Genomic DNA, 26,188 nt, shown 5'->3' on the forward strand with positions numbered 1-26,188 from the left:
GACAAATCCATATCGAGTAACTGTTTCCTTTTTCTTATTGTTCACATTTCACGTTTCGAAGCACACAACACATTCACATCCCTGTCACTCACTTTATCGATAAAACTAAATATTCAACTAATCACTCAGCGCGAAAATTACTCGAAAAAGAAACACGTCTTCGACGAACACACGACACGTGTTTACTCGACGGTGGCAAGCGGTCGACTGATCTGTTTAGGTTATTTATTGTTACCACAACAACCACGTAACTTTTCGCGGGAAAAATCTTGAGAGCAAACGGAGAGTAATCAATTGAAACTGTCAAATGTGAACGTATGTGTATGATGACTTGAAATCTCAGAACGCGCACAAATAAAAAATAAAAATATTAATTAATATAATTTGTAACGATGCAGCATGCATCGTCACGGCTACGGACCGAACATCGTCCGTAGCCAAAAAGGGCGCATCGCGCGCCGATAAACTTTTCATATAAACACCGACGGTCAATCGCCGGACGGCCCCCCACACCCGACCGTTTTCGAAATTTACCAGGTGGGGGTCCGCCGGCTAAACCGCCGATGCTTGCCGATCCTTCGCCAGTCGGGCGGCAGCCGGGTATAAAAGAGGCCCCGCTTTTCCTCCAGATCCCGTTCACTGCTCGCCAGTGAACGTCCTGTTGCGAGAGCACTCGTAATCCTTCGAGAATACTCGAAGTCTATGTCCAGCAGCCTCACGAGCACGAGCATACTCGTGCACCAACCGAGCATACTCGGCCCCAGGAACCGCTTCCACGTTACGGGCACACCCGTATCCTCGCCGAGCATACTCGGCTCTAGACCGCGATACGAGAATACTCGTATTCCTGCCGAGCATACTCGGCCGCCAGGAACCGTCCTCCGTTCCGTCGTGCGAGCATACTCGCCCGTTACCGAGAATACTCGGTTTCGTCTCCTCGCATACGAGCATACTCGTATATTACCGAGCATACTCGGTTTCGTTTCCTCGCATACGAGCGCACTCGTATTATAACCGAGCATACTCGGTCTCGTTACCTAAATACGAGCACACTCGTATATTACCGAGCACACTCGGCTTCATTCTTACATACGGGCCTACCCGTATACCACCGGGAATACTCGGCTCCACGTTAGAACACCAGCCATTTCGAGACGCGGGCAATACGCGCGTCCTCGCTCCCGTCTTCATCCTTTTAAAATCGGGTCCTCAAATCCGGCAGGCAATCGCGAACTAATCGAACCAGCGGCGAACATCGACACCACCGCGCACGCGGCCGAACATATCGATCAGTCGATCGATCCTCGCCGTCGCTCGAACGCATCGACCCACGCGCTCGCAGTCGCCTAGGGGCCACTGCAACACCCGCGCTTGCGCTGACGCTTTCTCGTCACAATTATTCATCACCGCCGAGATAATTTATAAACCGCGTTCAAACCAACATATTAAAACGCTCTGTATCCACACGGATTTGTAAAGTATAGACTTCATCAGTTAAGAAATAAATCTTGTTTTATTACTTCATTTTATTTATTTCATCCGAGCATTCTTCTGCGTGCCCCCAACCGACCGAACTCCTGACTCCGACGAGTTACTCCGCGCAAAACAACGTACCGTTTCAAATTTGATATTAAAATAATTTATTAAAAAATATTGCAGCTATTATTTATTATTCATTATTTATTAAAAATCGAAAGAAATCATTTTTTTAGTATTTTATTTATCTTTGATTTGTAATAAATTGCGACCTTCGAGAAAATGTTCTTCGAAATAAAATATTTGGTTGCTCTAAAAAAGGCAGATTATTTTTTCTCTTGAAAGAACTTCCTTTGTAACACATTTTTAGTTTTTAATAATTTGCGAACTCGGAGAAAATGTTCTTCGAAACGAAATATTTGGTTGCCCTGAAAAGGGCAGATTATTTTCTTGGAAGAGCTTTTCTTCTTTACAGCAGATGTTCGAAGTGACTACCGTCCATTGTAACGCAAGTTCTCATGCGTCTCAATAAATTTTGTTGCGTCTTCTCCAAAATATCATTATCGATGGACCAAATGGCATAATGGAGTTTGTTGTTTAAATCATCGACATCTTCGGGAAGCCTTCTGTAAATTTTCTCTTTGCAATGTCCCCACAGGAAAAAATCCAAGGGATTAAGATCCGGGGATCTTGCGGGCCAAGATATTGGGCCATACCGGCCCATCCAACGTCCAGGAAATTGCTCGTTCAAGTGATTCGTAACGACTCTGGCGTTGTGTGGTCCAGCACCGTCCTGTTGGAATATGATTTTATTCCTCTCTGCTAATGGCACGTCTTCCAAAAATTCTGGCATATTTTCTGCCAAAAATTCTTTATAAAATGCGCCATTTGAAATATCTGGTAGAATTACTGGACCGAGTATTTTCGTGCCCATTATTCCTGCCCAGACGTTGAGTTTCCATCGAGTTTGAAAATTTCTGTCTCGAGTAACTCGAGGATTCTCGTCGCTCCATACGTGCATATTATGAGAATTAAAAATTCCTTCTCGTGTGAACAGCGATTCATCGCTGAATATCACACGAGAAGGAAATTCTGGATCTTTGTCTACTCTTCTCAAGAAATTTTCACAAAATCTCTTCCTCCGAAGATAATCTTCTTCTCGTAAATTTTGCACGCGGCAATAATGAAATGCGTGCAATTTTTCTTCTTTTAAAACTCTCTGTACTGTAGAGTAAGACAAATCATGCTCTCGAGTAATGACCCGAATACTAGTTTCAGGCTCTTGTTCGATTGCACGAAGAATTGTCTCCTCATTTCGTACGTTTCTTGCGTTGCGTTGTCTACCGCAGTCTTTTTTATTCGGTAAGACGCTTCCGCTCTCGTGTAACCGTTGAGCTGCTCGAAGTATTACGTTGGCCGACCTTACCGAATAAAAAAGACTGCGGTAGACAACGCAACGCAAGAAACGTACGAAATGAGGAGACAATTCTTCGTGCAATCGAACAAGAGCCTGAAACTAGTATTCGGGTCATTACTCGAGAGCATGATTTGTCTTACTCTACAGTACAGAGAGTTTTAAAAGAAGAAAAATTGCACGCATTTCATTATTGCCGCGTGCAAAATTTACGAGAAGAAGATTATCTTCGGAGGAAGAGATTTTGTGAAAATTTCTTGAGAAGAGTAGACAAAGATCCAGAATTTCCTTCTCGTGTGATATTCAGCGATGAATCGCTGTTCACACGAGAAGGAATTTTTAATTCTCATAATATGCACGTATGGAGCGACGAGAATCCTCGAGTTACTCGAGACAGAAATTTTCAAACTCGATGGAAACTCAACGTCTGGGCAGGAATAATGGGCACGAAAATACTCGGTCCAGTAATTCTACCAGATATTTCAAATGGCGCATTTTATAAAGAATTTTTGGCAGAAAATATGCCAGAATTTTTGGAAGACGTGCCATTAGCAGAGAGGAATAAAATCATATTCCAACAGGACGGTGCTGGACCACACAACGCCAGAGTCGTTACGAATCACTTGAACGAGCAATTTCCTGGACGTTGGATGGGCCGGTATGGCCCAATATCTTGGCCCGCAAGATCCCCGGATCTTAATCCCTTGGATTTTTTCCTGTGGGGACATTGCAAAGAGAAAATTTACAGAAGGCTTCCCGAAGATGTCGATGATTTAAACAACAAACTCCATTATGCCATTTGGTCCATCGATAATGATATTTTGGAGAAGACGCAACAAAATTTATTGAGACGCATGAGAACTTGCGTTACAATGGACGGTAGTCACTTCGAACATCTGCTGTAAAGAAGAAAAGCTCTTCCAAGAAAATAATCTGCCCTTTTCAGGGCAACCAAATATTTCGTTTCGAAGAACATTTTCTCCGAGTTCGCAAATTATTAAAAACTAAAAATGTGTTACAAAGGAAGTTCTTTCAAGAGAAAAAATAATCTGCCTTTTTTAGAGCAACCAAATATTTTATTTCGAAGAACATTTTCTCGAAGGTCGCAATTTATTACAAATCAAAGATAAATAAAATACTAAAAAAATGATTTCTTTCGATTTTTAATAAATAATGAATAATAAATAATAGCTGCAATATTTTTTAATAAATTATTTTAATATCAAATTTGAAACGGTACGTTGTTTTGCGCGGAGTAACTCGTCGGAGTCAGGAGTTCGGTCGGTTGGGGGCACGCAGAAGAATGCTCGGATGAAATAAATAAAATGAAGTAATAAAACAAGATTTATTTCTTAACTGATGAAGTCTATACTTTACAAATCCGTGTGGATACAGAGCGTTTTAATATGTTGGTTTGAACGCGGTTTATAAATTATCTCGGCGGTGATGAATAATTGTGACGAGAAAGCGTCAGCGCAAGCGCGGGTGTTGCAGTGGCCCCTAGGCGACTGCGAGCGCGTGGGTCGATGCGTTCGAGCGACGGCGAGGATCGATCGACTGATCGATATGTTCGGCCGCGTGCGCGGTGGTGTCGATGTTCGCCGCTGGTTCGATTAGTTCGCGATTGCCTGCCGGATTTGAGGACCCGATTTTAAAAAGATGAAGACGGGAGCGAGGACGCGCGTATTGCCCGCGTCTCGAAATGGCTGGTGTTCTAACGTGGAGCCGAGTATTCCCGGTGGTATACGGGTAGGCCCGTATGTAAGAATGAAGCCGAGTATGCTCGGCGAGGATACGGGTGTGCCCGTAACGTGGAAGCGGTTCCTGGGGCCGAGTATGCTCGGTTGGTGCACGAGTATGCTCGTGCTCGTGAGGCTGCTGGACATAGACTTCGAGTATTCTCGAAGGATTACGAGTGCTCTCGCAACAGGACGTTCACTGGCGAGCAGTGAACGGGATCTGGAGGAAAAGCGGGGCCTCTTTTATACCCGGCTGCCGCCCGACTGGCGAAGGATCGGCAAGCATCGGCGGTTTAGCCGGCGGACTCCCACCTGGTAAATTTCGAAAACGGTCGGGTGTGGGGGGCCGTCCGGCGATTGACCGTCGGTGTTTATATGAAAAGTTTATCGGCGCGCGATGCGCCCTTTTTGGCTACGGACGATGTTCGGTCCGTAGCCGTGACGATGCATGCTGCATCGTTACAAATTATATTAATTAATATTTTTATTTTTTATTTGTGCGCGTTCTGAGATTTCAAGTCATCATACACATACGTTTACATTTGACAGTTTCAATTGATTACTCTCCGTTTGCTCTCAAGATTTTTCCCGCGAAAAGTTACGTGGTTGTTGTGGTAACAATAAATAACCTAAACAGATCAGTCGACCGCTTGCCACCGTCGAGTAAACACGTGTCGTGTGTTCGTCGAAGACGTGTTTCTTTTTCGAGTAATTTTCGCGCTGAGTGATTAGTTGAATATTTAGTTTTATCGATAAAGTGAGTGACAGGAATGTGAATGTGTTGTGTGCTTCGAAACGTGAAATGTGAACAATAAGAAAAAGGAAACAGTTACTCGATATGGATTTGTCTCATCGCGGAAGCAACCAATTGTTTATACAGAATGATACGCAAGTAAACACGTTGAAATTTCTTTGATACATCTCTCTCCCTCTCTCTCTCTCTCTCTCTCTCTCTCTCTCTCTCTCTCTCTCTCTCTCTCTCTCTCTCTCTCTCTCTCTCTCTCTCTCTCTCTCTCTCTCTCTCTCTCTCTCTCTCTCTCTCTCTCTCTCTCTCTCTCTCTCTCTCTCTCTCTCTCTCTCTCTCTCTCTCTCTCTCTCTCTCTCTCTCTCTCTCTCTCTCTCTCTCTCTCTCTCTCTCTCTCTCTCTCTCTCTCTCTCTCTCTCTCTCTCTCTCTCTCTCTCTCTCTCTCTCTCTCTCTCTCTCTCTCTCTCTCTCTCTCTCTCTCTCTCTCTCTCTCTCTCTCTCTCTCTCTGTCTCTCTCTCTCTCTCTCTCTCTCTCTCCCCCTCACGCATTTTTAAGTGCATGAATAAATGTACATGCATACGTGCGTGTGCTGTTTGTCTGTTGCATGCGTGGTGTGTGCGTGTGTGTGATGTGTGTGTGGTGCGTCTGCGGTGCGTGTGCGTGTGCGGTGCGTGTGTGTGTACGTATGCGTAAGAGAGAGAGAGAGAGAAAGGGGGGGGGGTGTGTGTGTGTGCGCGCGCGCGCGCGCGCGTGTGTGTGTGTGTGTGTGTGTGTGTGTGTGTGTGTGTGTGTAATTTGTGTATCGTCAGCTGTCAGCTGATTGTAGCAGGCGCCTCACGTAAACACCCGCGTTTCGGTGAATGCGCCGGCCCTGCTTGTCTCTTGTACTCGGCTCATGATACGCTGCCTATTTTCCTTTGTATCTTAAAAACTAAGCTCCGGAAAAATTTTTGCCAAAGGAAAAATTGTCTCAGAATGCGCTGAGGAATATGTCTCTTTAAGGACATACACTTATTTTGAATCACCCTGTATACAAAATTTTGGATATATCCGTCAAGCCTGCTTGCTAAATAAATAATCGACATTTAAGGTAAACTAAATACATCTTTAAAAACACGTAAATTTAATAAAAATAAAACACTCATATCCAATTTCCTTTGGTGTTGAATTAAGTATTGCTGTGCATCACTACAAAAAGATCATAGTAATTTTACGATTTAAAATTTTACAACCAGAAACATTTAAATTATTTATTTTAATCTACATATGTATAAGAGATTTTTGGATTACAATAGAATTTGGCAAGTAAAGAATTTTACTTCTATTCCGTTAACTTGTTCTGATATTTATTCACACTACATCAATTGAGCACGAATTTTAAGAATTTTCTCTTGGTTTAGAAATTTTTTATCACTCGCCCTCAAAAACACGTTTTGCGCGAGGCACGCTGTGATTGACGGTGTGCACGGTACACGATCGCATGATACACAGAAGATAGAAGTCGTTATTTCTGAGCTTTATCGTGTGAGGCGGCAGGATGGAGAGTGTTTTATAAACATCAGAGACTCAATAAACGTCCACTTCGAATGGCCAGTGGAAATGCGGGGCTGCTGAGACTTCAGCCGAGATGATGGGCGTGAGAACTCGGATGCGTACACAGCGAGAGAAAAATATATGCCTCGAAGAAAAAAAAATCTGTCATCGTGAATGAATGGTAATAAGAAAAGATTAAGTTCATTTCCCAAAAAACATATTTTATTTTCATGAATTTAGGGAATTTAATTTTGGAGATATAAATCGAATAATTAAAACATTGGTTTTATAAATTACAAAAGCTAATAAATTTTATTTAATTTTTTCTAATATTTTTAAGTTTAAAAAAAAAAAAAAATTTAAGAATGAATTTTATTTTTATTTTTTTTAAGGAAATAATATAGTTTGTTAATAATTAATTCTCTTTCTCTGCTTTCTAAAAAAATCTATTTTTGAGAAATATTATATTACATTCATTTCACGTAGTAAGTAAGTAAACAGTAAATAAAACTATATTCCGCTATATTAATTTTCATATATTTTTTATAGAATAACGTACTGAAAATACGCGCAAAACGCTCATGCAATTGAGATATAATCGTTTAAATAATTAATGTAATGTTATACTTTACAATCGATTACTTCAAACTCCAGAATAAAAATCAGATGACAAGTCATTGCAAGAGAACCTCGACACGGAAAGCTTGTGTACGGCACGAGATAGTTTGCATCGTACAGCGTTTGTATCGACTCGCAATTATAGAATCAAGAGACACGGTAGTGTCTTGCGCTAAGTTCACGCGCAGCGCAAGACCGAACGTGTCAAGAGACACGGTAGTGTCTCGCGCCAAGTTCACGCGCAGCGCAAGACCGAACGTGTATCTTTACGCGAGCCCGAAGAGCCCAGAGAGCCGAAATTATCGGAACTCAATAATGCCTGGGCCGATCGAGTTGATAATGGTCTCAATCAATAGCGCATACCCAAAATATATAATAAAAGTATGCTTGTTTTTGCGTGCTTTATAAATAAATATATAAAAGTCCAAAGTCGAAATGTCAAAAATATTATCTCAATTTCTAGGATGTACAGTCAACATTTTTTACACTAGATGGCTATAGTGATGTTAGTAGTTGGGTTTGTGTTGGTGGCGCTATAGGAAATAGCCGCGAATACCAAATAACCTTACAGAAGATGTGTCAAAAGAATAATATTGAATTCGGCCACTCGCACTACACTGCACTGGTGCACACTCAAGGCTGCTTAATGTTCACCAGTTTTTTATTCGTATTCATCAGAGTAGAGCAGTGTAGTGCGAGTGATCAAATTCAATATAAATGTATTAAATAAAATAAGTGTATATGTATATAGGTTATAAGTATTGTGTTTTAATTTTACATACATTCTGTCAAAAAGCTTTAGTGTATGATCTGTCTAAAATAAATAAAATTAAATATCTCAAAGTTTAATATTTCAATTCTACGTATCCTAAATTAGTTCCAACAATATTTATAATTTTTAGTCAATTTTATATATAAAAAAATATAGCATAAGTCATTTTTTGTGATTATCCTAAATTAGTTCCGATATTTATAACTTCCAGTCAATAATCTTGACTGGAAAATCTTGGAAATCTTGTAATACACAAAATTAAAATTGACCAGAAATTATAAATATTGTTGGAAATAATTTAGGATACATAGAACAGAAATATTAAGCTTTGATATTTAATTTTATTTATTTTAGACAAATCATACACTAAAGTTTCTAAACAATGGTCTTATAAAACATAGTGATGATTGGTATGATTGTATAAATTAATTTTACAATACATTCTGTCAAAAAAGCACATCATTCGAGACTTTAGTGTATGATTTGTCCAAAATAAATAAAATTAAATATCTCAAAGTTTAATATTTCTGTTCTTTATATTTTAAATTAGTTCGAACAATATTTATAATTTCCAGTCAATTTTATATTTTATATATAAAAAAAATATAGCATAAGATACTTTTTGTAGTTATCCTAAATTAGTTCTAATATTTATGATTTCCAGTCAATTTTATGTCCATAGAAAATAAAAAACAAAAATTATAAACAAACTCGACAAGAAATCTTGTAATACACAAAATAAAATTGACTGAAAATTATAAATATTGTTGGAACTAATTTAGGATACATAGAACAGAAATATTAAACTTTGACATTTAATTTTATTTATTTTAGATAAATCATACTAAAATCTTGAAACGTGTGCTTTCTTGACTGATTAAAATTGACTGGAAATTATAAATATTGTTGGAATTAATATAGGATACATAGAACAGAAATATTGAACTTTGGTATTTAATTTTATTTATTTTAGACAAATCATACAAAATTTCTGAAACGTGTGCTTTTTTGACAGATCCTAAATTAGTTTCAACATTTATAATTTTCAGTCAATTTTATCAGAATCAAAACAAAACAGTATTGTTTTACCTTTCAAAAAATTGTCGTACCTATATATTAAATCAAAAAAAGCTGTCGTATATATATTACAAAAAAAGAACTGATACCTATCAAAAAATTACCTTTTTTAAAAAAAGGTAAAAAAAGGCGCCAAGTACACGCTCTTGTCACAACTAAAACAAAACCATATTGTTTTTTCTTTTAAAAAAATTGTCGTATATATTAAACCTTTCAAAAAAACCTGTCATAGATATTAAAACCTTTCAAAAAAAAGTTGTATATAGTAAAATTTTTAAAAAAGCTATTATATATACTTTCTACAAAAAAATATGATATCAGAAAATGGCACCAAGTGGGACTAAAGAACTATGAAAAAAGTTGTACACTATTTCTATAAAACTCTTGTACATAAAGCTGTCGTATATATAATTAACTATATTATATACTATATATATTATAAAAAAATAAATACATAAATAAGAAAACAAAAAATTAAAATTAAAAAATTTGTTAAAAATATTTAATTAAAAAATAAAAAAATATAAAAAATTTAATCAAAATAAAAAGATATTTATTAAAAAACGCAAAAAAACTTGGCGCTGCTACAGTAAACTATATGTTAATTTCATTGCTTTATAATACTTTGTGGTGTAGTAGCGCCAAGTTTTTTTGCGTTTTTTAATAAATATCTTTTTATTTTAATTAAATTTTTTATATTTTTTCATTTTTTAATTAAATATTTTTAAAAAATTTTTTAATTTTAATTTTTTGTTTTCTTATTTATGTATTTATTTTTTTATAATATATATAGTATATAATATAGTTAATTATATATACGACAGCTTTATGTACAAGAGTTTTATAGAAGAGTTTTATAGAAATAGTGTACAACTTTTTTCATAGTTCTTTAGTCCCACTTGGTGCCATTTTCTGATATCATATTTTTTTGTAGAAAGTAGAATATACATAACAATATAATATTAATAGACTCTGATAAAATACAATAAATCTTTAAATTTGTTTTTATCAAAAAAATTACAAAAAATTGAGGCATATATACAGAAACATAACAATATTGAAATTTAAAGATAGCATTTATAAAAATTATAACATAATCAATAATGCAACTAAAATGTATAGCGCGCAAAAAAAATAGTCACAGTTAATTCCAGTGCAGGTTTCACGTATTGTGTGATTGTTACCAGAATGTTCTATCATTAAATTGAAATGGTTGCAAACAACCGCTTTTGTTGGAAAAGGCGTTTATTTGAAAATCATAATTGATAAATCGATTTTTATTATGCAGAATGCTCGTTAGTCAGGTTTGTTCAGTCTTGCTGTTTCAAATTGCTATATTTATTTATTTAAGAAAATTAAATTAAATCCGTTAAATCACCTTTAATTAACAATAAAAGTAGATGGATTACATATTGTTACGCTCGCGCAAGGAAAAACGTCTCCGACTAACACCAACACTCGCGGCACACACGAAACTCGCGAAGCGCGAAATAATAAATTAGACACTGATTTATAAAATAGGAAAACTTTAATAAACACTTCAACACAGAACACACAAACGTTTCTTAATAGAGAGACACAAGATACATCCGAGTGGCTTTACAGTTTCCCGGAGTATAATCTGACAGTCGATGTTTATTAACAACTACGTATCATCATAAAAACATAAATATATCCGCTCTTATTTATACAACAGCCTTTCTTCTGTCAGAATGCCGATCAATAATATCGATCGGATATCATCAATTGACGAACACAACACTGATACGGATGCAACAATATTATATTTGAATATCAAAATATGAAGCATGCCAATTTATGTCAGGATGATTATAATATATAATATATTATTAAATTTATATTAAAAGATTTAAATTTATAAAATAACCAAAAAATATAAACTAATAATGGTAAAGAAATAAATAATGTATATAATATTTAAAAAAAGGTAAAAAAAGGGCGCCAAGTACACGCCTTGTTATATTAAAAAAAAGTTTTCCTCATTAAAAAACCTTTCCAAAAAATTGTTTTTTCAAAAAAAGTTTTTCTCACAAAAAACCTTTCCAAAAAAAGTTGTATATATTATAAAAAACTTTCCAAAAAGATTGTATTTCCAAAAATATATTATAAAAAAATCTTTTTAAAAAAATTATATATATTTATTATAAAAAACCTTACCAAAAAATTGTACTTTTAAAAAAAGTTGTATATACCAAATAAAAATTCGCTACATATTCTGCCTATAAAAGAGGTGATATCAGAAAATGATGCCAAGTTTAAATAAAAAATCTTTCAAAAAAAGTTGCATGTATATCTAGTTATTTATTTAAAAATGATATTTATGTTTATATCTAGTTAATTCTTCTTAAGTATATTTTTTAAAATAATTGCATTTGTATCTAGTTATTTTTTTTATATCTGTATCTAATTAAATAAAAAAATTTTTCAAACTTAATCAAAATAAAAAGGGGCACTGGAAGTTGTAGAAGAGTGGTGTCAGAGGACAGGTTTAGCGGTGAATCCACTGAAAACCGGTTTTACTGTCTTCACTCGCAAATACAAGGTGGGCACCATTTTGGGACCCACTCTTGGAGGAGTAAGGCTAGTTCCGACCGAATCAATGAAATATTTGAGAGTTATCCTGGATAGGAAGCTGCTTTGAGAGGAACACCTTCGTAATCGGAGTAAAAGCTTGTGCCAGTATTTTTGGATGTGTAGAAGGACCTTTGGCCAGACTTGGAGTTTGAAACCGAGTATGATGCAATGGATCTACACAGCCATACTTCGCCCCAGACTCACATACGCAGCCGTAGTATGGTGGACTAGGGTGCAAAAGAAAACAGCCAAAGTTGCGCTGGAGCATGTCAGGGCTCTGATTTTGAGAGGGGCCCTGGGTGCTATGGTTACGACACCAGTGGCGGCGATGGGCGTAATGTTCGGCATCGAACCATTTCATCAGGTGGTGGTGGCTGCGGCAGCAGTGGCGACATACCGTCTAAAATGCGAATTAAAATGGAAGAAGGGAGCCCGGCATACGAGGCTGCCGGAAGACGTTCTGCTGGATCCGATATTCGAGATGCGACAGAACAGAATACCTATTATTCGGGCTTCTGATAGGCGCTTCAAAGTGCATATACCGAGGCCGGAGGAGTGGGAAAAGGAAGGTGGAAACTTAGGGGCTCGAGTGCGTGGAGGAGATGTCTGGTATACGGACGGCTCCAAGACGGACACGGGCTCCGGGGCCGGTTTCTTTGGCAGTCGAGAGGGATGGAAGGAGACATTTCTCTCGACAGTTATGCCACGGTATTCCAAACGGAGATTGTGGCTATCCGAAGCTGTGCTCAGACCATGCGGAGTAGGGTAGAGGCGGGAGGGCACATCAGGATTTGTACGGACAGCCAGGTAGCCATCAAGGCGCTGGGGGCTCCGACAATAACGTCGCGGTTGGTTCGGGAGTGCAGGGGCGTTCTGAACGAACTGGCGAGAGAGAGAGAGAAGTCACCGTTACCTGGGTGCCGGGTCACTCGGGCATCCAGGGTAATGAATGCGCGGACCAGCTGGCAAAAGCGGGTTCAGAAATAACGATGGTAGGACCGGGGCCGGCTCTGGGAATCCCCTTTTGTCTAGGAAGGGGGAGGATCAAAGAATGGCTCCGCAGAGAACATCTAAGACACTGGAGAGTGGAATCTGAGTCCAAATGCAGACAGGCTAGAGCTCTGATGGGAGATACTCCTAATAAGAAACTGGCTTGGAGCATAAAGGCTCTGAGTAGGAGAGATGCCAGGACAGCGGTACACATACTGACGGGTCATGGCACCTTAAACTACCACATGTACAAGCTTAGGCGTAGCGATACATCCAGGTGCAGGGCATGTGGAGACGACGAGGAAACAAGTCTTCATGTACTCAGCGACTGTCCTGCACATGCAGGGTTGAGACACAAGATGCTGGGCTCAGCACTACTTGGGCCCGAGCAGATCAGGAAGCTGCCGGTGAGGGATCTGATTCTCTTTTGGAGAAAAACAGGTCTCTCATGAGTAAGTTTATGAGGGGAGGCACAATGGACAATGTCTGGGTGCCGCGGGCGGCGCTTCGAAAGAGGAACGCCCCCCCCCCCCCGTTATATTATTATTATTATTATTATTAATCAAAATAAAAAAATATTACAAAATTTCGCAAAAAACTTGGCGCTGCTATAAAATAGCCTTAAAATTTCGGCTTAAACAGACTAGAGCGACGGAGCGGCGAGCGGCGACGTTATAGCCAATCAACTTACAATTTTACCGTAAGAACAAGAGTTTAATTGGCTATCGCGTCGCCGTTTGCCGCTCTGGTCAATTTGAGTTATTATAACACTTAATCATGTAAATTGTAAAATTATTGCTCATTTTCATTGCTCTATAATATTTTAAGATGTATAATAATATTTTAAGGCTATTTTATAGCAGCGCCAAGTTTTTTGCGAAATTTTGTAATATTTTTTTATTTTGATTAGGTTTGAAAAAATTTTTTATTTAACTAGATACAGATATAAAAAAAATAACTAGATACAAATGCAATTATTTTAAAAAATATACTTAAGAAGAATTAACTAGATATAAACATAAATATCATTTTTAAATAAATAACTAGATATACATGCAACTTTTTTTGAAAGATTTTTTATTTAAACTTGGCGTCATTTTCTGATATTACCTCTTTTATAGGCAAAATATGTAGCGAATTTTTATTTGGTATATACAACTTTTTTTAAAAGTACAATTTTTTTGAAAAGGTTTTTTATAATAAATATATATAATTTTTTAAAAAAAATTTTTTTATAATATTTTTTTGGAAATACAATCTTTTTGGAAAGTTTTTAATAAAATATACAACTTTTTTGGAAAGGTTTTTTGTGAGAAAAACTTTTTTAATATAATATATTTTTGAAAGTACAGTTTTTTAAAAAGGTTTTTTATGAGGAAAACTTTTTTTGAAAAAACAATTTTTTGGAAAGGTTTTTTTATGAGGAAAACTTTTTTTAATATAACAAGGCGTGTACTTGGCGCCCTTTTTTACCTTTTTTTAAAAAAAAGGTTCTTTTGTGCGATATCATTTCTTTTTTTTAGTAAAAATAATTTTAATAAATATAATTCTTTTTTTAGTAAAAATAATGGTAATAATATCCCACCATCACTTCTGTCATATTTTCAATACGATTATCCTCTTTTTGATTATGGAAATCTTAATTTATACGAACCTAATAATTTTTTTTATACTTCGCAACATGTTTTATAAGAAAATTATTAGTGATCATAAAAATGGTATGAAAAACCATCTGTATTTCTAAGTTATTGCGTTTTTTCATATATAAAAACAGATTACTTTTGATCAAATTTCTGTAAGAATGTGTTTAAAATTATAACGTATTTTTCAAATTTAAGAAGCGCAGATCAATTTGACCCATCGAATATTCAGAGTCAAAATATTATTTCGCTTGTTTTCAATTCCGCGAGCGAGAAGTCGACAAAAACTCGGCTTTGTCTCGAATTCCGGAGCGTGATAGGACAATCGTGAGCGAATCCGATTTCGCCTCTCGTGCCACGCGTCGATCGGATGATCGATCGCCGCCGCAGCTACCGAATTTCTCGAGATCGGAGCAGCAATCTACCCGAGGAGTCCGATCCGATAAGACAACTCCGTATATTAGCAAAAGACAAAAGGAGAGTGTATAGCGCGACGATTAATCGCGAGAGAGCAAAAGCACGCGTTTCGATTCCTGTTCTCGTGTGTCAAGAAATAAAGAGAATATTGGACGAATCAATTTCTATGCCTTTATTTCCAACTGGATCCAGCCTCCTTCGAGATCGCCGAACCGGCAAAATAAAATAAAGAATTTTACCTCTGCGCAAAGAAAAAAAAAATAAAAAAATATATATCGAAGGTTCTCGTACAGAAGTAAAAATGGTCCTTCGAGCCGGATCAAGAAGATAGCGAAGACGATACGGAAAAAAGGTGGAAGGGATTGTCGTGTGACTCTCGTGCGGACAGTGAAAAAAAATTAGCGCGAGCATAAAGGACCAAGTGAATAAATTAAGTGTCGAGTTCGCGCTTAAGCTCTCAAGGAAAATAAACGGGTAGACTCCGATTCACGTCGATCAAACCAATTCGACACGTGAATCGAACAATAATCTCGCGTCGCATCCGCGACATAGTAATAATTTGCGGAGTGCTACGCCGAGTGAAATCAGTAAAGTATCGAGTTTAGCAGGTTTTCTGTTTTTTCTCGTCGCGTTTCGACATAAGATCGTCCGCGAACTCGTGCCGTCGGCGACGCTCACGCCCGGCATAATCAGTAGTCTCGCCCGAGACCATTTCGTCGCGTTTCGACATAAGGTCGTCCGCGAACTCGTGCCGCCGGCGACGCTCGCGTCCGGCATAATCAGTAGTCTTATTAGAGACAGTCTCTTCGCGTTCGATAGAAGATCGTTTGCGAATATTTCCGTCGGCACGCGTGCCAGTGCACTGAAAAATGTCGACTGTGAAGGATTTGTTAATCGCGCAAATAGACACGACCTCTCAATTAAAACGAGTGCTCGTGAATTTCAAGAAGTTGGCAAAGGTCAATGTGACACTGCCAAAAGTCCAAGGCCGATTGGACGAGCTGACGTCGCTCTGGGCATCATGCAGGGAGCTCCACGTCAAACTACTACAATCTACTACTTCTGAGGAAAGGGCGAAGATGGCCTACTTCGTCGATGAAGAGTTCCAGCGAGCTGAGGAGGTCTACCTCGAGGCAGCCGATACGCTCCGTGATACGATAAGTAAATTAAGTGTCGTTCAACCGCCTCCTCTCGATCGTAGTACTGACTCCTCCTTCCGCGATAGTAGTAATAACAATTTTTAGTTGCCGCGTATTACACTTCAGAAATTTTCGGGGAAGTTTTCCGAATGGGAAAGCTTCAAGAACACATTCGAGTCGCTCTTTGCTAATAATTATGCGCTTACTAACACACAAAAGTTAGCTGGTTGAAGTTTGGAACGTTCCTGGAACGATTTTTTAAAAATGATTTGTCGCTTTTGTCCTTTTGCAGGGAGGAAGTTTTGAGACCTAAAAACAAAGTACAAAAGAGACCGATCCGATACATGCGTCGGAAGACACCCTTATACCCAAAAAACCACCCCCAAAATCACTTAAACCATTCTAGCCAAGCTAAAAATGACTTGTCGCTCTTTTCCTTTTGCACGGAGAAAGTTCCGAGACCCTCACACGACATGCAAAAAAGACCGATTTGATACATGCGTCGGAAGACATCCTTATACCCGAAAAACCACCCCCAAAATCACTTAAATCATTCTAGCCAAGCTAAAAATGACTTGTCGCTTTTTTCTTTCTGTACGGAGAAAGTTCCGAGACCCTCACACGACATGCAAAAGAGACCGATCCGATACATGCGTCGGTAGACACCTTTTTGGGGGTGGTTTTTCGGGTAAAAGAGTGTCTTCCGACGCATGTATCGGTTCGGTCTCTTTTGCATGTCGTGTGAGAGCCTCAGAACTTCCTCTATGCGAAAGTAGAAGAGCGACAAATCATTTTTAGTTTGAGGAGAATCGTTTAATTGATTTTGGGGGTGGTTTTTCGAATATAAGAGTGTCTTCCGACGCATGTATCAAATTGGTCTCTTTTGCATGTCGTGTGAGGGCCTCGGAACTTTCTCCGTGCAAAAGAAATAGAGCGACAAGTCATTTTTAGCTTGGCTAGAATGGTTTAAGTGATTTTTCGGGTATAAGGGTGTCTTCCGACGCATGTATCGAATCGGTCTTTTTTGTATGTCGTGTGAGGGCCTCGGAACTTTCTCCGTGCAAAAGGAAAAGTGCGACAAATCATTTTTAGCTTGTTTAGAATTGTTTAAGTTGTAACAGTGCGTATTTTTACGCCTCACGGGCGGTGCGTAATGATGCGGAATTTTCGACGGTATGCGGATTTTCGATGCGGAATTACGACGGTGTGTAGTTTAGCGAAGCGGATTCTTACGACGCGGAATAACTCGTCAGTTTGCCAGAATTCGTTCGTGTGGTTTATCGGGAGACTCCAAATTAACAGAAATGACTTAAAGAAAATAAATATTTATTTTATGAGAGCACTTGGATCAATAATATAAAAGAAAAATAGTAACAACGAGTACATGAGTATTTTGGTTTCGGACTAATATCTCAACGGTTATAAATATCGGCAGTAAATAATATAATTCCTTATCGGTTAGATGAGTTAATGTTTCGACGGTATGTCATGTGTATAATTCTAATTGTGAACGGAGAATAAACAGTGTAAATCTAAACAAACTAAATTATTTAATCGGTCGGTTTCGTACGGTACGGAGCAAAGTAATAAAAAATAAGTGATACCGCGTATATCCGAGCCTTGCTGAGTCGACGACGGTTGCCGGTACGCTGTGTCCTAAGACAGTGAGAGACTTCTCTCGTGCAAGGGGGTATCGGAAGTCGAACGCCGGGAACACCCGACTGAGGCAGAGAACACCCTGCCCCTAGAGCGACGGAGAGTCGGAAGTCGAACGCCGGGAACACCCGACCGAGGCAGAGAACACCCTGCCCCTAGAACGACGGAGAGTCGGAAGTCGAACGCCGAGACACCCGGCCGAGGCAGAGAACGCCCTGCCCCTAGAACGACGGAGAGTCGGAAGTCGAACGCCGAGACACCCGGCCGAGGCAGAGAACGCCCTGCCCCTAGAACGACGGAGAGTCGGAAGTCGAACGCCGAGACACCCGGCCGAGGCAAAGAACGCCCAGCCCCTAGAACGACGAGGTACAGGAAGTCGAACGCCGAGACACCCGGCCGAGGCAGAGAACGCCCTGCCCCTAGAACGACTATCGGGATGGGAGCGAGTACGACCGGAGCTTCAGAGTGCGCCCTGAGGCTTGTCCGAGTCGTACTCGGGGAATGGGCCTCGATCTGTTCCGCGAGCCGGCTTTTATACCGGTCGCGCTACCCCCACTTGGGGTGCTACCCTACCCGGCAGCTGCCCCTTCTCGAGCTTTTACCCTCGAGTTGGGGGATCGGAATGCGGCCCTAAATGGGGGTGCTCACGTGGAGCCCGCGTGACGCTTTAGTAACAGCGCGTGCTGTTACAAAGTGATTTTGGGAGTGGTTTTTCGGGTATAAGGGTGTCTTCCGACGCATGTATCGGATCGGTCTCTTTTGTACTTTGTTTGTGGGTCTCAAAACTTCCTCCCTGCAAAAGGACAAAAGCGACATATCATTTTTAAAAAATCGTTCCAGGAACGTTCCAAACTTCAACCAGCTCAAAAGTTCCATTATTTGAGAACAAGTGTCATCGGAGACGCTGCATTAATAATAAATAACTTAAAGATTTCGGAAGCAAATTACGAATCGGCATGGCAACTTTTACTTGAATAATACGACAATAAAGTAACTTTGATTCATGCTCACTTGCATGCTTTCATGAGCATGCCCCTCATGAAACATGAGAGTGTGGTCGAATTGAGAAAACTGCGCGACACAGTGGCTGCATCGCTGGCTGCACTGACGAATTTAAATCGACCGGTAGTTCAGTGGGATGATATGCTCGTGTATGTTATCTCGCAGAAATTCAGTCAAAAAACGAGAAGTGAGTAGAACTTGAAGTGTTCCTCGATAAATTCAATTCCGTCATACAAAGATATTCATGAATTCCTTACAACTCGCATCCGCGGATTGTCTGACTTCGCGGAAATTTCAAGGGAAAGTATTAATCCAAAGCAAAACAAGCGTTCATCAATGCATAATGTTTCCGCCGTCAAATGTCTATGCTGCTCGGGAAATCATTTCGTAACAAAATGCGAGGATTTTCGCCGAAAATCAGTTGAGCAACGAAATGAGCTCGTTCGAAAAAACAAAGTATGTTTTAATTGTCTACGCTCGGGACATATTTCGCCGAAATACTCGAGCAAACATCGATGCACCCACTGTAGTCGTTCTCATCATACGCTATTACATTCCGATAATTATAACTCGTCGGAAGTTAATAAAAAATCGGAAGCAATTAAGACGTGCGTAAAAGCGAATGCAAACTCCGTTACTTTGGGCGTTTCCGATAACGCTGCCGTAGCCAGTGTTCAAACAATTAAGCCGCCTAACGTTACAACTCCGACCGTTCTCCTCGCGACCGCGTGGGTCGACATCCACACCGCTGAAGGCAGATGCTTTAAGGTTCGTGCGCTATTGGATCAAGGATCCAATTTCAGCTTTATATCGGAATCTTTATGTCAAACGATACGCACAAAGAGACAAAGAACAGATTTACAAATTAAAGGATTCGGAGAAAAATACACAGGTTCTGCGAAATCGCGCGTGTCTTTGCGAATGACACCGTGCGCGAAATCCGATCCGGCGTTTCCAATCACGGTGTACGTGTTTCCAAAAATTACTTTGTACGCGGCTTCGCGGATTCAGCCTGTCGAATCGTGGCCTCACTTGAAGAATCTTTCCCTCGCGGATCCGGATCCGTCGAGCAAGCAGCAAATTCACTTGCTTATTGGAGCCGATGTTTATGGCTCACTATTGATGCGCGACTTAAGACAAGGTCCGCTCGGGACGCCCACGGCTCAATTAACCGCGCTCGGTTGGATTATTTCCGGTCTGACCGGAAATAGTAAACGGGATTCATCGGAAGCAGCCGTTCTAAATTGTGTTCTCGGTCAAGAGATAGATGCTCTTCTCCAGCGATTCTGGACAGACGAAGAGATCTCATCGCCAGTCCCCCTCACGGAAGAAGAAGAAATTTGCGAACGACATTTCGTTTAAACACACAGTCAGTCGTCCGACGGGCGATACGTCGTTCGACTACCATTTAAACGAGATCCACTGATCGGAATCGGGGAGTCTCTCTCCATAGTACGGACGCTGTACAGCCGTATGGAAAACCGATTGAAAAGGCAGTCCGAACTCTGCTCGCAATATAACGACTTTCTCGCTGAGTACGAGTCCCTCGGACATATGACTCGCGTCGACGAGGCCGAGAAAACAGAGTATTTACCAGTCTATATTCCGCATCATCCGGTGATTCGGGAAGATAATTGCACTACTAAATTGCGGGTAGTCTTCAACGCCTCATGCAAGACTAGAAATGGCACGACGTTGAATGACTGTTTGCTAATCGGACCGAAGCTGCAGCAAGATCTACCAGCAGTGTTATCTCGATGGCGACGATGGCGCCACGTTTATACGGCCGACATCGCGAAGATGTTTCGACAAATTCGAGTACATAAAAAAGACGCCGACTTTCAAAGAATTCTTTGGCGTCCTCCGGCGGATGCGGTCGTTCGACACTTTCGCCTGTTAACAGTTACTTACGGTCTTGCTCCAGCTCCGTATTTCGCCATGAGAGTTTTGAAACAACTCGCCCTTGACGAAGGCGTCAATTATCCCGCCGCGGTTCCTATTCTGAATGAGTCAATTTATGTAGACGACACGTTGTTTGATGCGGATGACATAGATTCGTTAATCGATACTCGCGTTCAGTTGATGCAGCTAATGGAAAAAGGAGGATTCCAATTAAGAAAATGGGCATCCAATTCGAGCGAACTTCTCGATGATTTGTCGATTGATAAATCTGAAGTAACCGATCATCTAATCCTGACAGAAAATTCGCTTAAAGTCCTCGGACTTTCGTGGACGTCTATCGAAGATTTGTTTCGCCTAGTCGTGAATTCGAATACCCCCATCGTTCCTACTAAACGATCAATCCTTTCGTTTGTCGCAAAACTGTACGACCCTCTTGATTGGGCCGCTCCGGTCATAATAGTAGCAAAAATAATGCTGCAAAAATTATGGTTATTGCATTGCGACTGGGATGCGCACCTCCCCGGCGAATTAAAATTACGCTGGAACGATTTCGTGTTAGATTTTAATAAGTTAGAAATGATTAAAATTCCGCGATGGACGGGCCAAAGTCCGAACAATCTTGCGCTACACGGCTTCGCTGACGCGTCAAATCGAGCATATGCTGCAGTCGTTTATCTCCGCGTCTATCATTCGCTTTCAGATTTCTCAACAAATTTAATAGCAGCAAAAACAAAGGTCGCGCCGGTAAAAACTGTAAGCATTCCGCAGCTGGAGTTAAACGCGGTCGTATTATTGAGTCGCCTCATAAAATGGACGGCCAATTCGTTGCAGTTATTAGGAACTCCGATCCATTGTTGGACGGACTCCACGATCGCTCTGGCATGGTTGCGCCAACACCCGTCAAAATGGACCACATATGTGGCCAACCGAGTAGCGGAGGTTTAGAATAATTTACCATCTACTCGGTGGAATCACGTACCATCGAGAGAAAACCCGGCAGATTGTGCGTCTCGAGGTTTATCCGCGTCTGAGTTGATATCGCATCAATTGTGGTGGACGGGACCACCATGGCTTCGGCAACCCTCGACAACATGGCCGATCCATGACGTAGCGGTTCCGATATCCGCCAATGAAATACAGAAAATTTCGGTCGAATCGCGAAAAACCAAAGTTCTTCATCTTGAAGGTGATGAAGAGTGGGATCTGCTTTATAAATTTTCAAGTTGGACGAAGCTCGTCAGGGTAACGGCTTACGTACGCAGATTTCTCTCATCAATTCGGAAAGAAAGAGTTAGTAATTCTAACCAACCTTCGTCGCTGAGTGTCGACGAACTCAATAAAGCCGAACACTTCTGGATATCTTATGCTCAGATGAGAGCTTTCGATGGCGAAATCAAAGCATTACTGAAGAATGCCGTAATCTCTAAGAAGAGCCCTCTCCGAACTTTAACTCCATTCTTGGACGAGAACTCAGTACTCCGGCTTGGCAGGCGGTTGCGAAACGCCGCTGTTAGCTACGAGGAGCAACATCCCGTAATCATGCCACAAGGACAACTTGCTTATCTGTTAATAGCACAAGCTCATAAGAGTACCCTTCACGGTGGAGTTCAAATGGTGCTTCGCCCCCTTCGTCAAAAATATTGGCTGTTAGGAGGGCGAAACTCTGTAAAAGGCTATATAAGGCGATGCGTCCCGTGTATACGGCATTCGGCAAAACTCTCGAGTCAACTCATGGGGGATCTCCCTTCCCCCCGAGTCAACCCGTCGTCTCCATTTGCACATACGGGAGTGGACTACGCTGGGCCCTTTTTAATCACGCCTTTCGTGGGCAGAGGCCAAAAAACAAGAAAAAATTATATAGTCCTATTCATCTGCCTCGTCACTAAAGCAATCCACATAGAGCTAGTGGACGACTACTCTAATACTGGATTCCTTGCCGCCTTTCGGCGATTTGTAAGCCGAAGAGGCTTACCGTGCAAAATGTACAGCGACAATGGTACAAATTTCCACGGGGCGGACAAGGAGTTGCACGTCGCGTTCAAGGCTTTGATGGAAGATTCGTCGTTGCAAGACACCCTTGCAAATGACAAGATAGAGTGGAAATTTATTCCGGCCGCGGCTCCTCACTTCGGAGGATTATGGGAGGCGGGCGTAAAAAGTTTTAAGTCGCACTTGAGACGAGTAGCCGGTTCGCGTACTTTGTCGCAGGCTGAATTCGCGACGTTGTTATGTCAGATTGAGGCGTGCTTAAACTCTCGCCCGATCGCGACTTTAAGCGACGACCCAAGTGACCTATCCGCACTCACTCCAGGTCATTTCCTAATCGGGCGCCCGATAGTAGCGATACCGGAGGAGTCAGTACTCGAGATCAACGAGAACCGACTTTCGCGATGGCAGTTAGTCCATTCATTAATAGAACAGATTTGGCATTCTTGGTCGCAAGACTACTTGCATTCGCTGCAACAGCGAAGCAAGTGGTCGGTGGAATCGTCGTGTTTTCGCGTGGGCGAGCTCGCGCTATTGAAAAACCCTCTGCTCTCTCCGAGCAAATGGGACCTCGCGCGAGTCACTCAGATCCATCCCGGATCTGACGGGCTCGTGCGAGTTGTTACTGTGCGAACCGCACGTTCAGTTCTAAAACGACCAATTACGCTATTATGCAGGCTGCCAATCAATCGTGATAATTAAGATTGTAATTGCGTTAATAAAAACCTCTTGTAATACAATGAATTTACTGCGTGAATTATGTATTTAGCTTTTAAGAATTCGCTTCAAGTTTGCAAAATTTATGCGAAGAATTATAAGATAAGAAATATAAGCCGTATTCTCATTTTCGACATGTTCTTCGAGCTATGTATTGTAATTATGACTCTGTTATTCGACTCATCACTTAGTCGGTCGGATTTCTATATATGTTTACGCTCGAAGAATCGAGAGATTCGAATGTTTGCCCGAGTTCGGTGCCTATATTTGTTGTTAAGTATGTCTTTCTTACAATCTAAAGATACTTGATCGAAAATTGTAAAGGTGTTTTCGCCCTCTGATTGTATGCTCTCGCTATTTGATTTCCGAAATTTATTGTATTAATTGTTTGTATTGTGTATCAAGGTCGACTGTTAGCTAGATTTCGCATCCGTTCCCATGCGAGGCGGGCGGTATGTTTAAAATTATAACGTATTTTTCAAATTTAAGAAGCGCAGGTCAATTTGACCCATCGAATATTCAGAGTCAAAATATTATTTCGCTTGTTTTCAATTCCGCGAGCGAGAAGTCGACAAAAACTCGGCTTTGTCTCGAATTCCGGAGCGTGATAGGACAATCGCGAGCGAATCCGATTTCGCTTCTCGTGCCACGCGTCGATCGGATGATCGATCGCCGCCGCAGCTACCAAATTTCTCGAGATCGGAGCAGCAGTCTACCCGAGGAGTCCGATCCGGTAAGACGACTCCGTATATTAGCGAAAGACAAAAGGAGAGTGTATAGCGCGACGATTAATCGCGAGAGAGCGAAAGCACGCGTTTCGATTCCTGTTCTCGTGTGTCAAGAAATAAAGAGAATATTGGACAAATCAATTTCTATGCCTTTATTTCCAACTGGATCCAGCCTCCTTCGAGATCGCCGAACAGGCAAAATAAAATAAAGAATTTTACCTCTGCGCGAAGAAAAAAAAAATAAAAAATATATATCGAAGGTTCTCGTACAGAATGACAAAAACATCTTTAGCACCTCTAGGCCATTGTCTTTTTTTAATTAGCGTATCGTCAGCTTCAATCCAAGTGTTAGACATTTCTTTTCTATAAACATTACATACCTGCCGATTCCACCAATGTGCACAAAGTGCACTTTCTGTTCACTAACTACAGAATACTAACAAGGGAACGTTCACAAGTGTCCCCCCCCCCCGATTTGATTCTCCTTGAAATATGTTGTAAAACATACAATTTGAGGAGACACGTATTTTTTTATAGCGGCCCTAACTCAAATTTAAGGGATAAAACACTCCTTTGAAAAAAAAAACGGTTTTTTTTTTGTATGTAACTATCGCCAAAACCGTAGGAGATAAAAAAATGTTTCAAATAGAAGTTGTATGGCTTGTAATGGGCTTTATAACTGTGTAGTTAAATTTTCAAAAAATGTAATTTTTTTTAATTTACCCGCACCCCTTGTTATTATTTTTTCGAATTTCAAAATTTTTGTAATGACAAAAGTTGTAGCATTTTTTACGCTGAATTCAACCATATATGATTTTATTATGTTTCGAAATCGCATCTTTCAAAAATGAGTCATCAGTATCACATTATATGCGTCGCGCTGCATGACGCATCGTTTATACCGCACTTGTGTTGTGCATAGTCGCAAAATAAATATAAAAATGACATGTTATTACATATTTGAGAAAGAAAAGTTAACTAAAATTGTTGCTAAAGCATCCCTTCCACATTACACTCTTATAGATAATCGCTGCATTTCGTGCGCAGCGCGTTGTCATATGCAAGTTAGCTATCAGCGCATATTACACTTTAAAGTTTTGCTTGCAGTGACCACGGGAAAATAATTTATGAAACGAAAACAGTGAATGAATCAATCTATTCAACATATATATACATATATTCAACATATATCTACCCTGACTCTATCTTCTTGGCCCGACTTGACTGAGAATGAAATAAAATATAAAATTTTGTACAGTTTACTCTTTTTCAATAATTTTAATGTACTGCGATTCTACATGCTATTACATTCCACTAAATTTGTTTCAGTTTTGAGCGATATGAGTGAACTGTATTAACGTAGGATGGACGCGCTCCGAATTTGGTGCGCGAAGGAAAGTGGCAGTTTATGCCAGTGCCGAATCAAAGTTACTACACTTGAATATAACACATTAACAAATTTATTGATTAATTCACTTCACAAGTATAAACAATAAAGATGAGATCGTTGAAGGAATTTTCAAAACATTCCTTTTCTCCTTTTAATACTGATGCGAACAAGATACAAAGTATATAAAAATCGATCTCGCTTGTTATTCACAATCACTAAGTCGAGTCGAAAATCCAAAAGAACCTTCTATAAATATTATTCGTCACATGCAGAGAGTGCCTTCGCAATTGTTTTTTGATCTTGTTTGATCTGAAGGACACCGCTCTCGTGAACGCAAAGTGTACTCTGACACGAGTATTGAATTTTCAAATATCCTTACATGCGATCGAATAATCGGCGTGTAAGAGATAACATTAATTTAACTCACTGACACGTGAATTAAATCTGAAATATGAGTCGCTACTGTTCGTTCACCGACATGTGAAACTAGAACTGATTAAAAGTCGTTACTGTGCGTAATACACTTCAGAGTCTAACAATAGATTACACTTTAACTGAGGGCTCGCTTTATCGATTATTTCGCCGAAATGTTTGCAGCAACTAAATCTCGATAGTACAGCACTCTGTACAATACGGCACTCGTGGTACTTC

At 40.1% G+C, this 26,188-nt stretch overlaps 3 protein-coding genes across 3 annotated transcripts; all 3 read left to right on the plus strand.

Annotated features, from left to right (window-relative positions):
- The first annotated feature begins 18,841 nt into the window (after positions 1 to 18,841).
- Positions 18,842 to 20,176, plus strand: LOC136997827 (uncharacterized). Its single transcript, XM_067349225.1, has 2 exons — positions 18,842 to 18,963; positions 19,345 to 20,176. Exons 1-2 carry the CDS (start codon positions 18,842 to 18,844, stop codon positions 20,174 to 20,176), a joined length of 954 nt encoding a protein of 317 aa, XP_067205326.1.
- Positions 20,177 to 20,287: 111 nt separating this feature from the next.
- Positions 20,288 to 21,661, plus strand: LOC136997828 (uncharacterized). The gene has a single exon (XM_067349226.1). The coding sequence runs from the start codon at positions 20,288 to 20,290 to the stop codon at positions 21,659 to 21,661; it is 1,374 nt and encodes a 457-aa protein (XP_067205327.1).
- Positions 21,662 to 22,087: 426 nt separating this feature from the next.
- LOC136997829 (uncharacterized) lies at positions 22,088 to 23,404 on the plus strand. The gene has a single exon (XM_067349227.1). The coding sequence runs from the start codon at positions 22,088 to 22,090 to the stop codon at positions 23,402 to 23,404; it is 1,317 nt and encodes a 438-aa protein (XP_067205328.1).
- The last annotated feature ends 2,784 nt before the right edge of the window (positions 23,405 to 26,188 follow it).

This window comes from Linepithema humile, chromosome 2 (genome assembly GCF_040581485.1).
Source record: "Linepithema humile isolate Giens D197 chromosome 2, Lhum_UNIL_v1.0, whole genome shotgun sequence".
NCBI lineage: Eukaryota > Metazoa > Arthropoda > Insecta > Hymenoptera > Formicidae > Linepithema > Linepithema humile.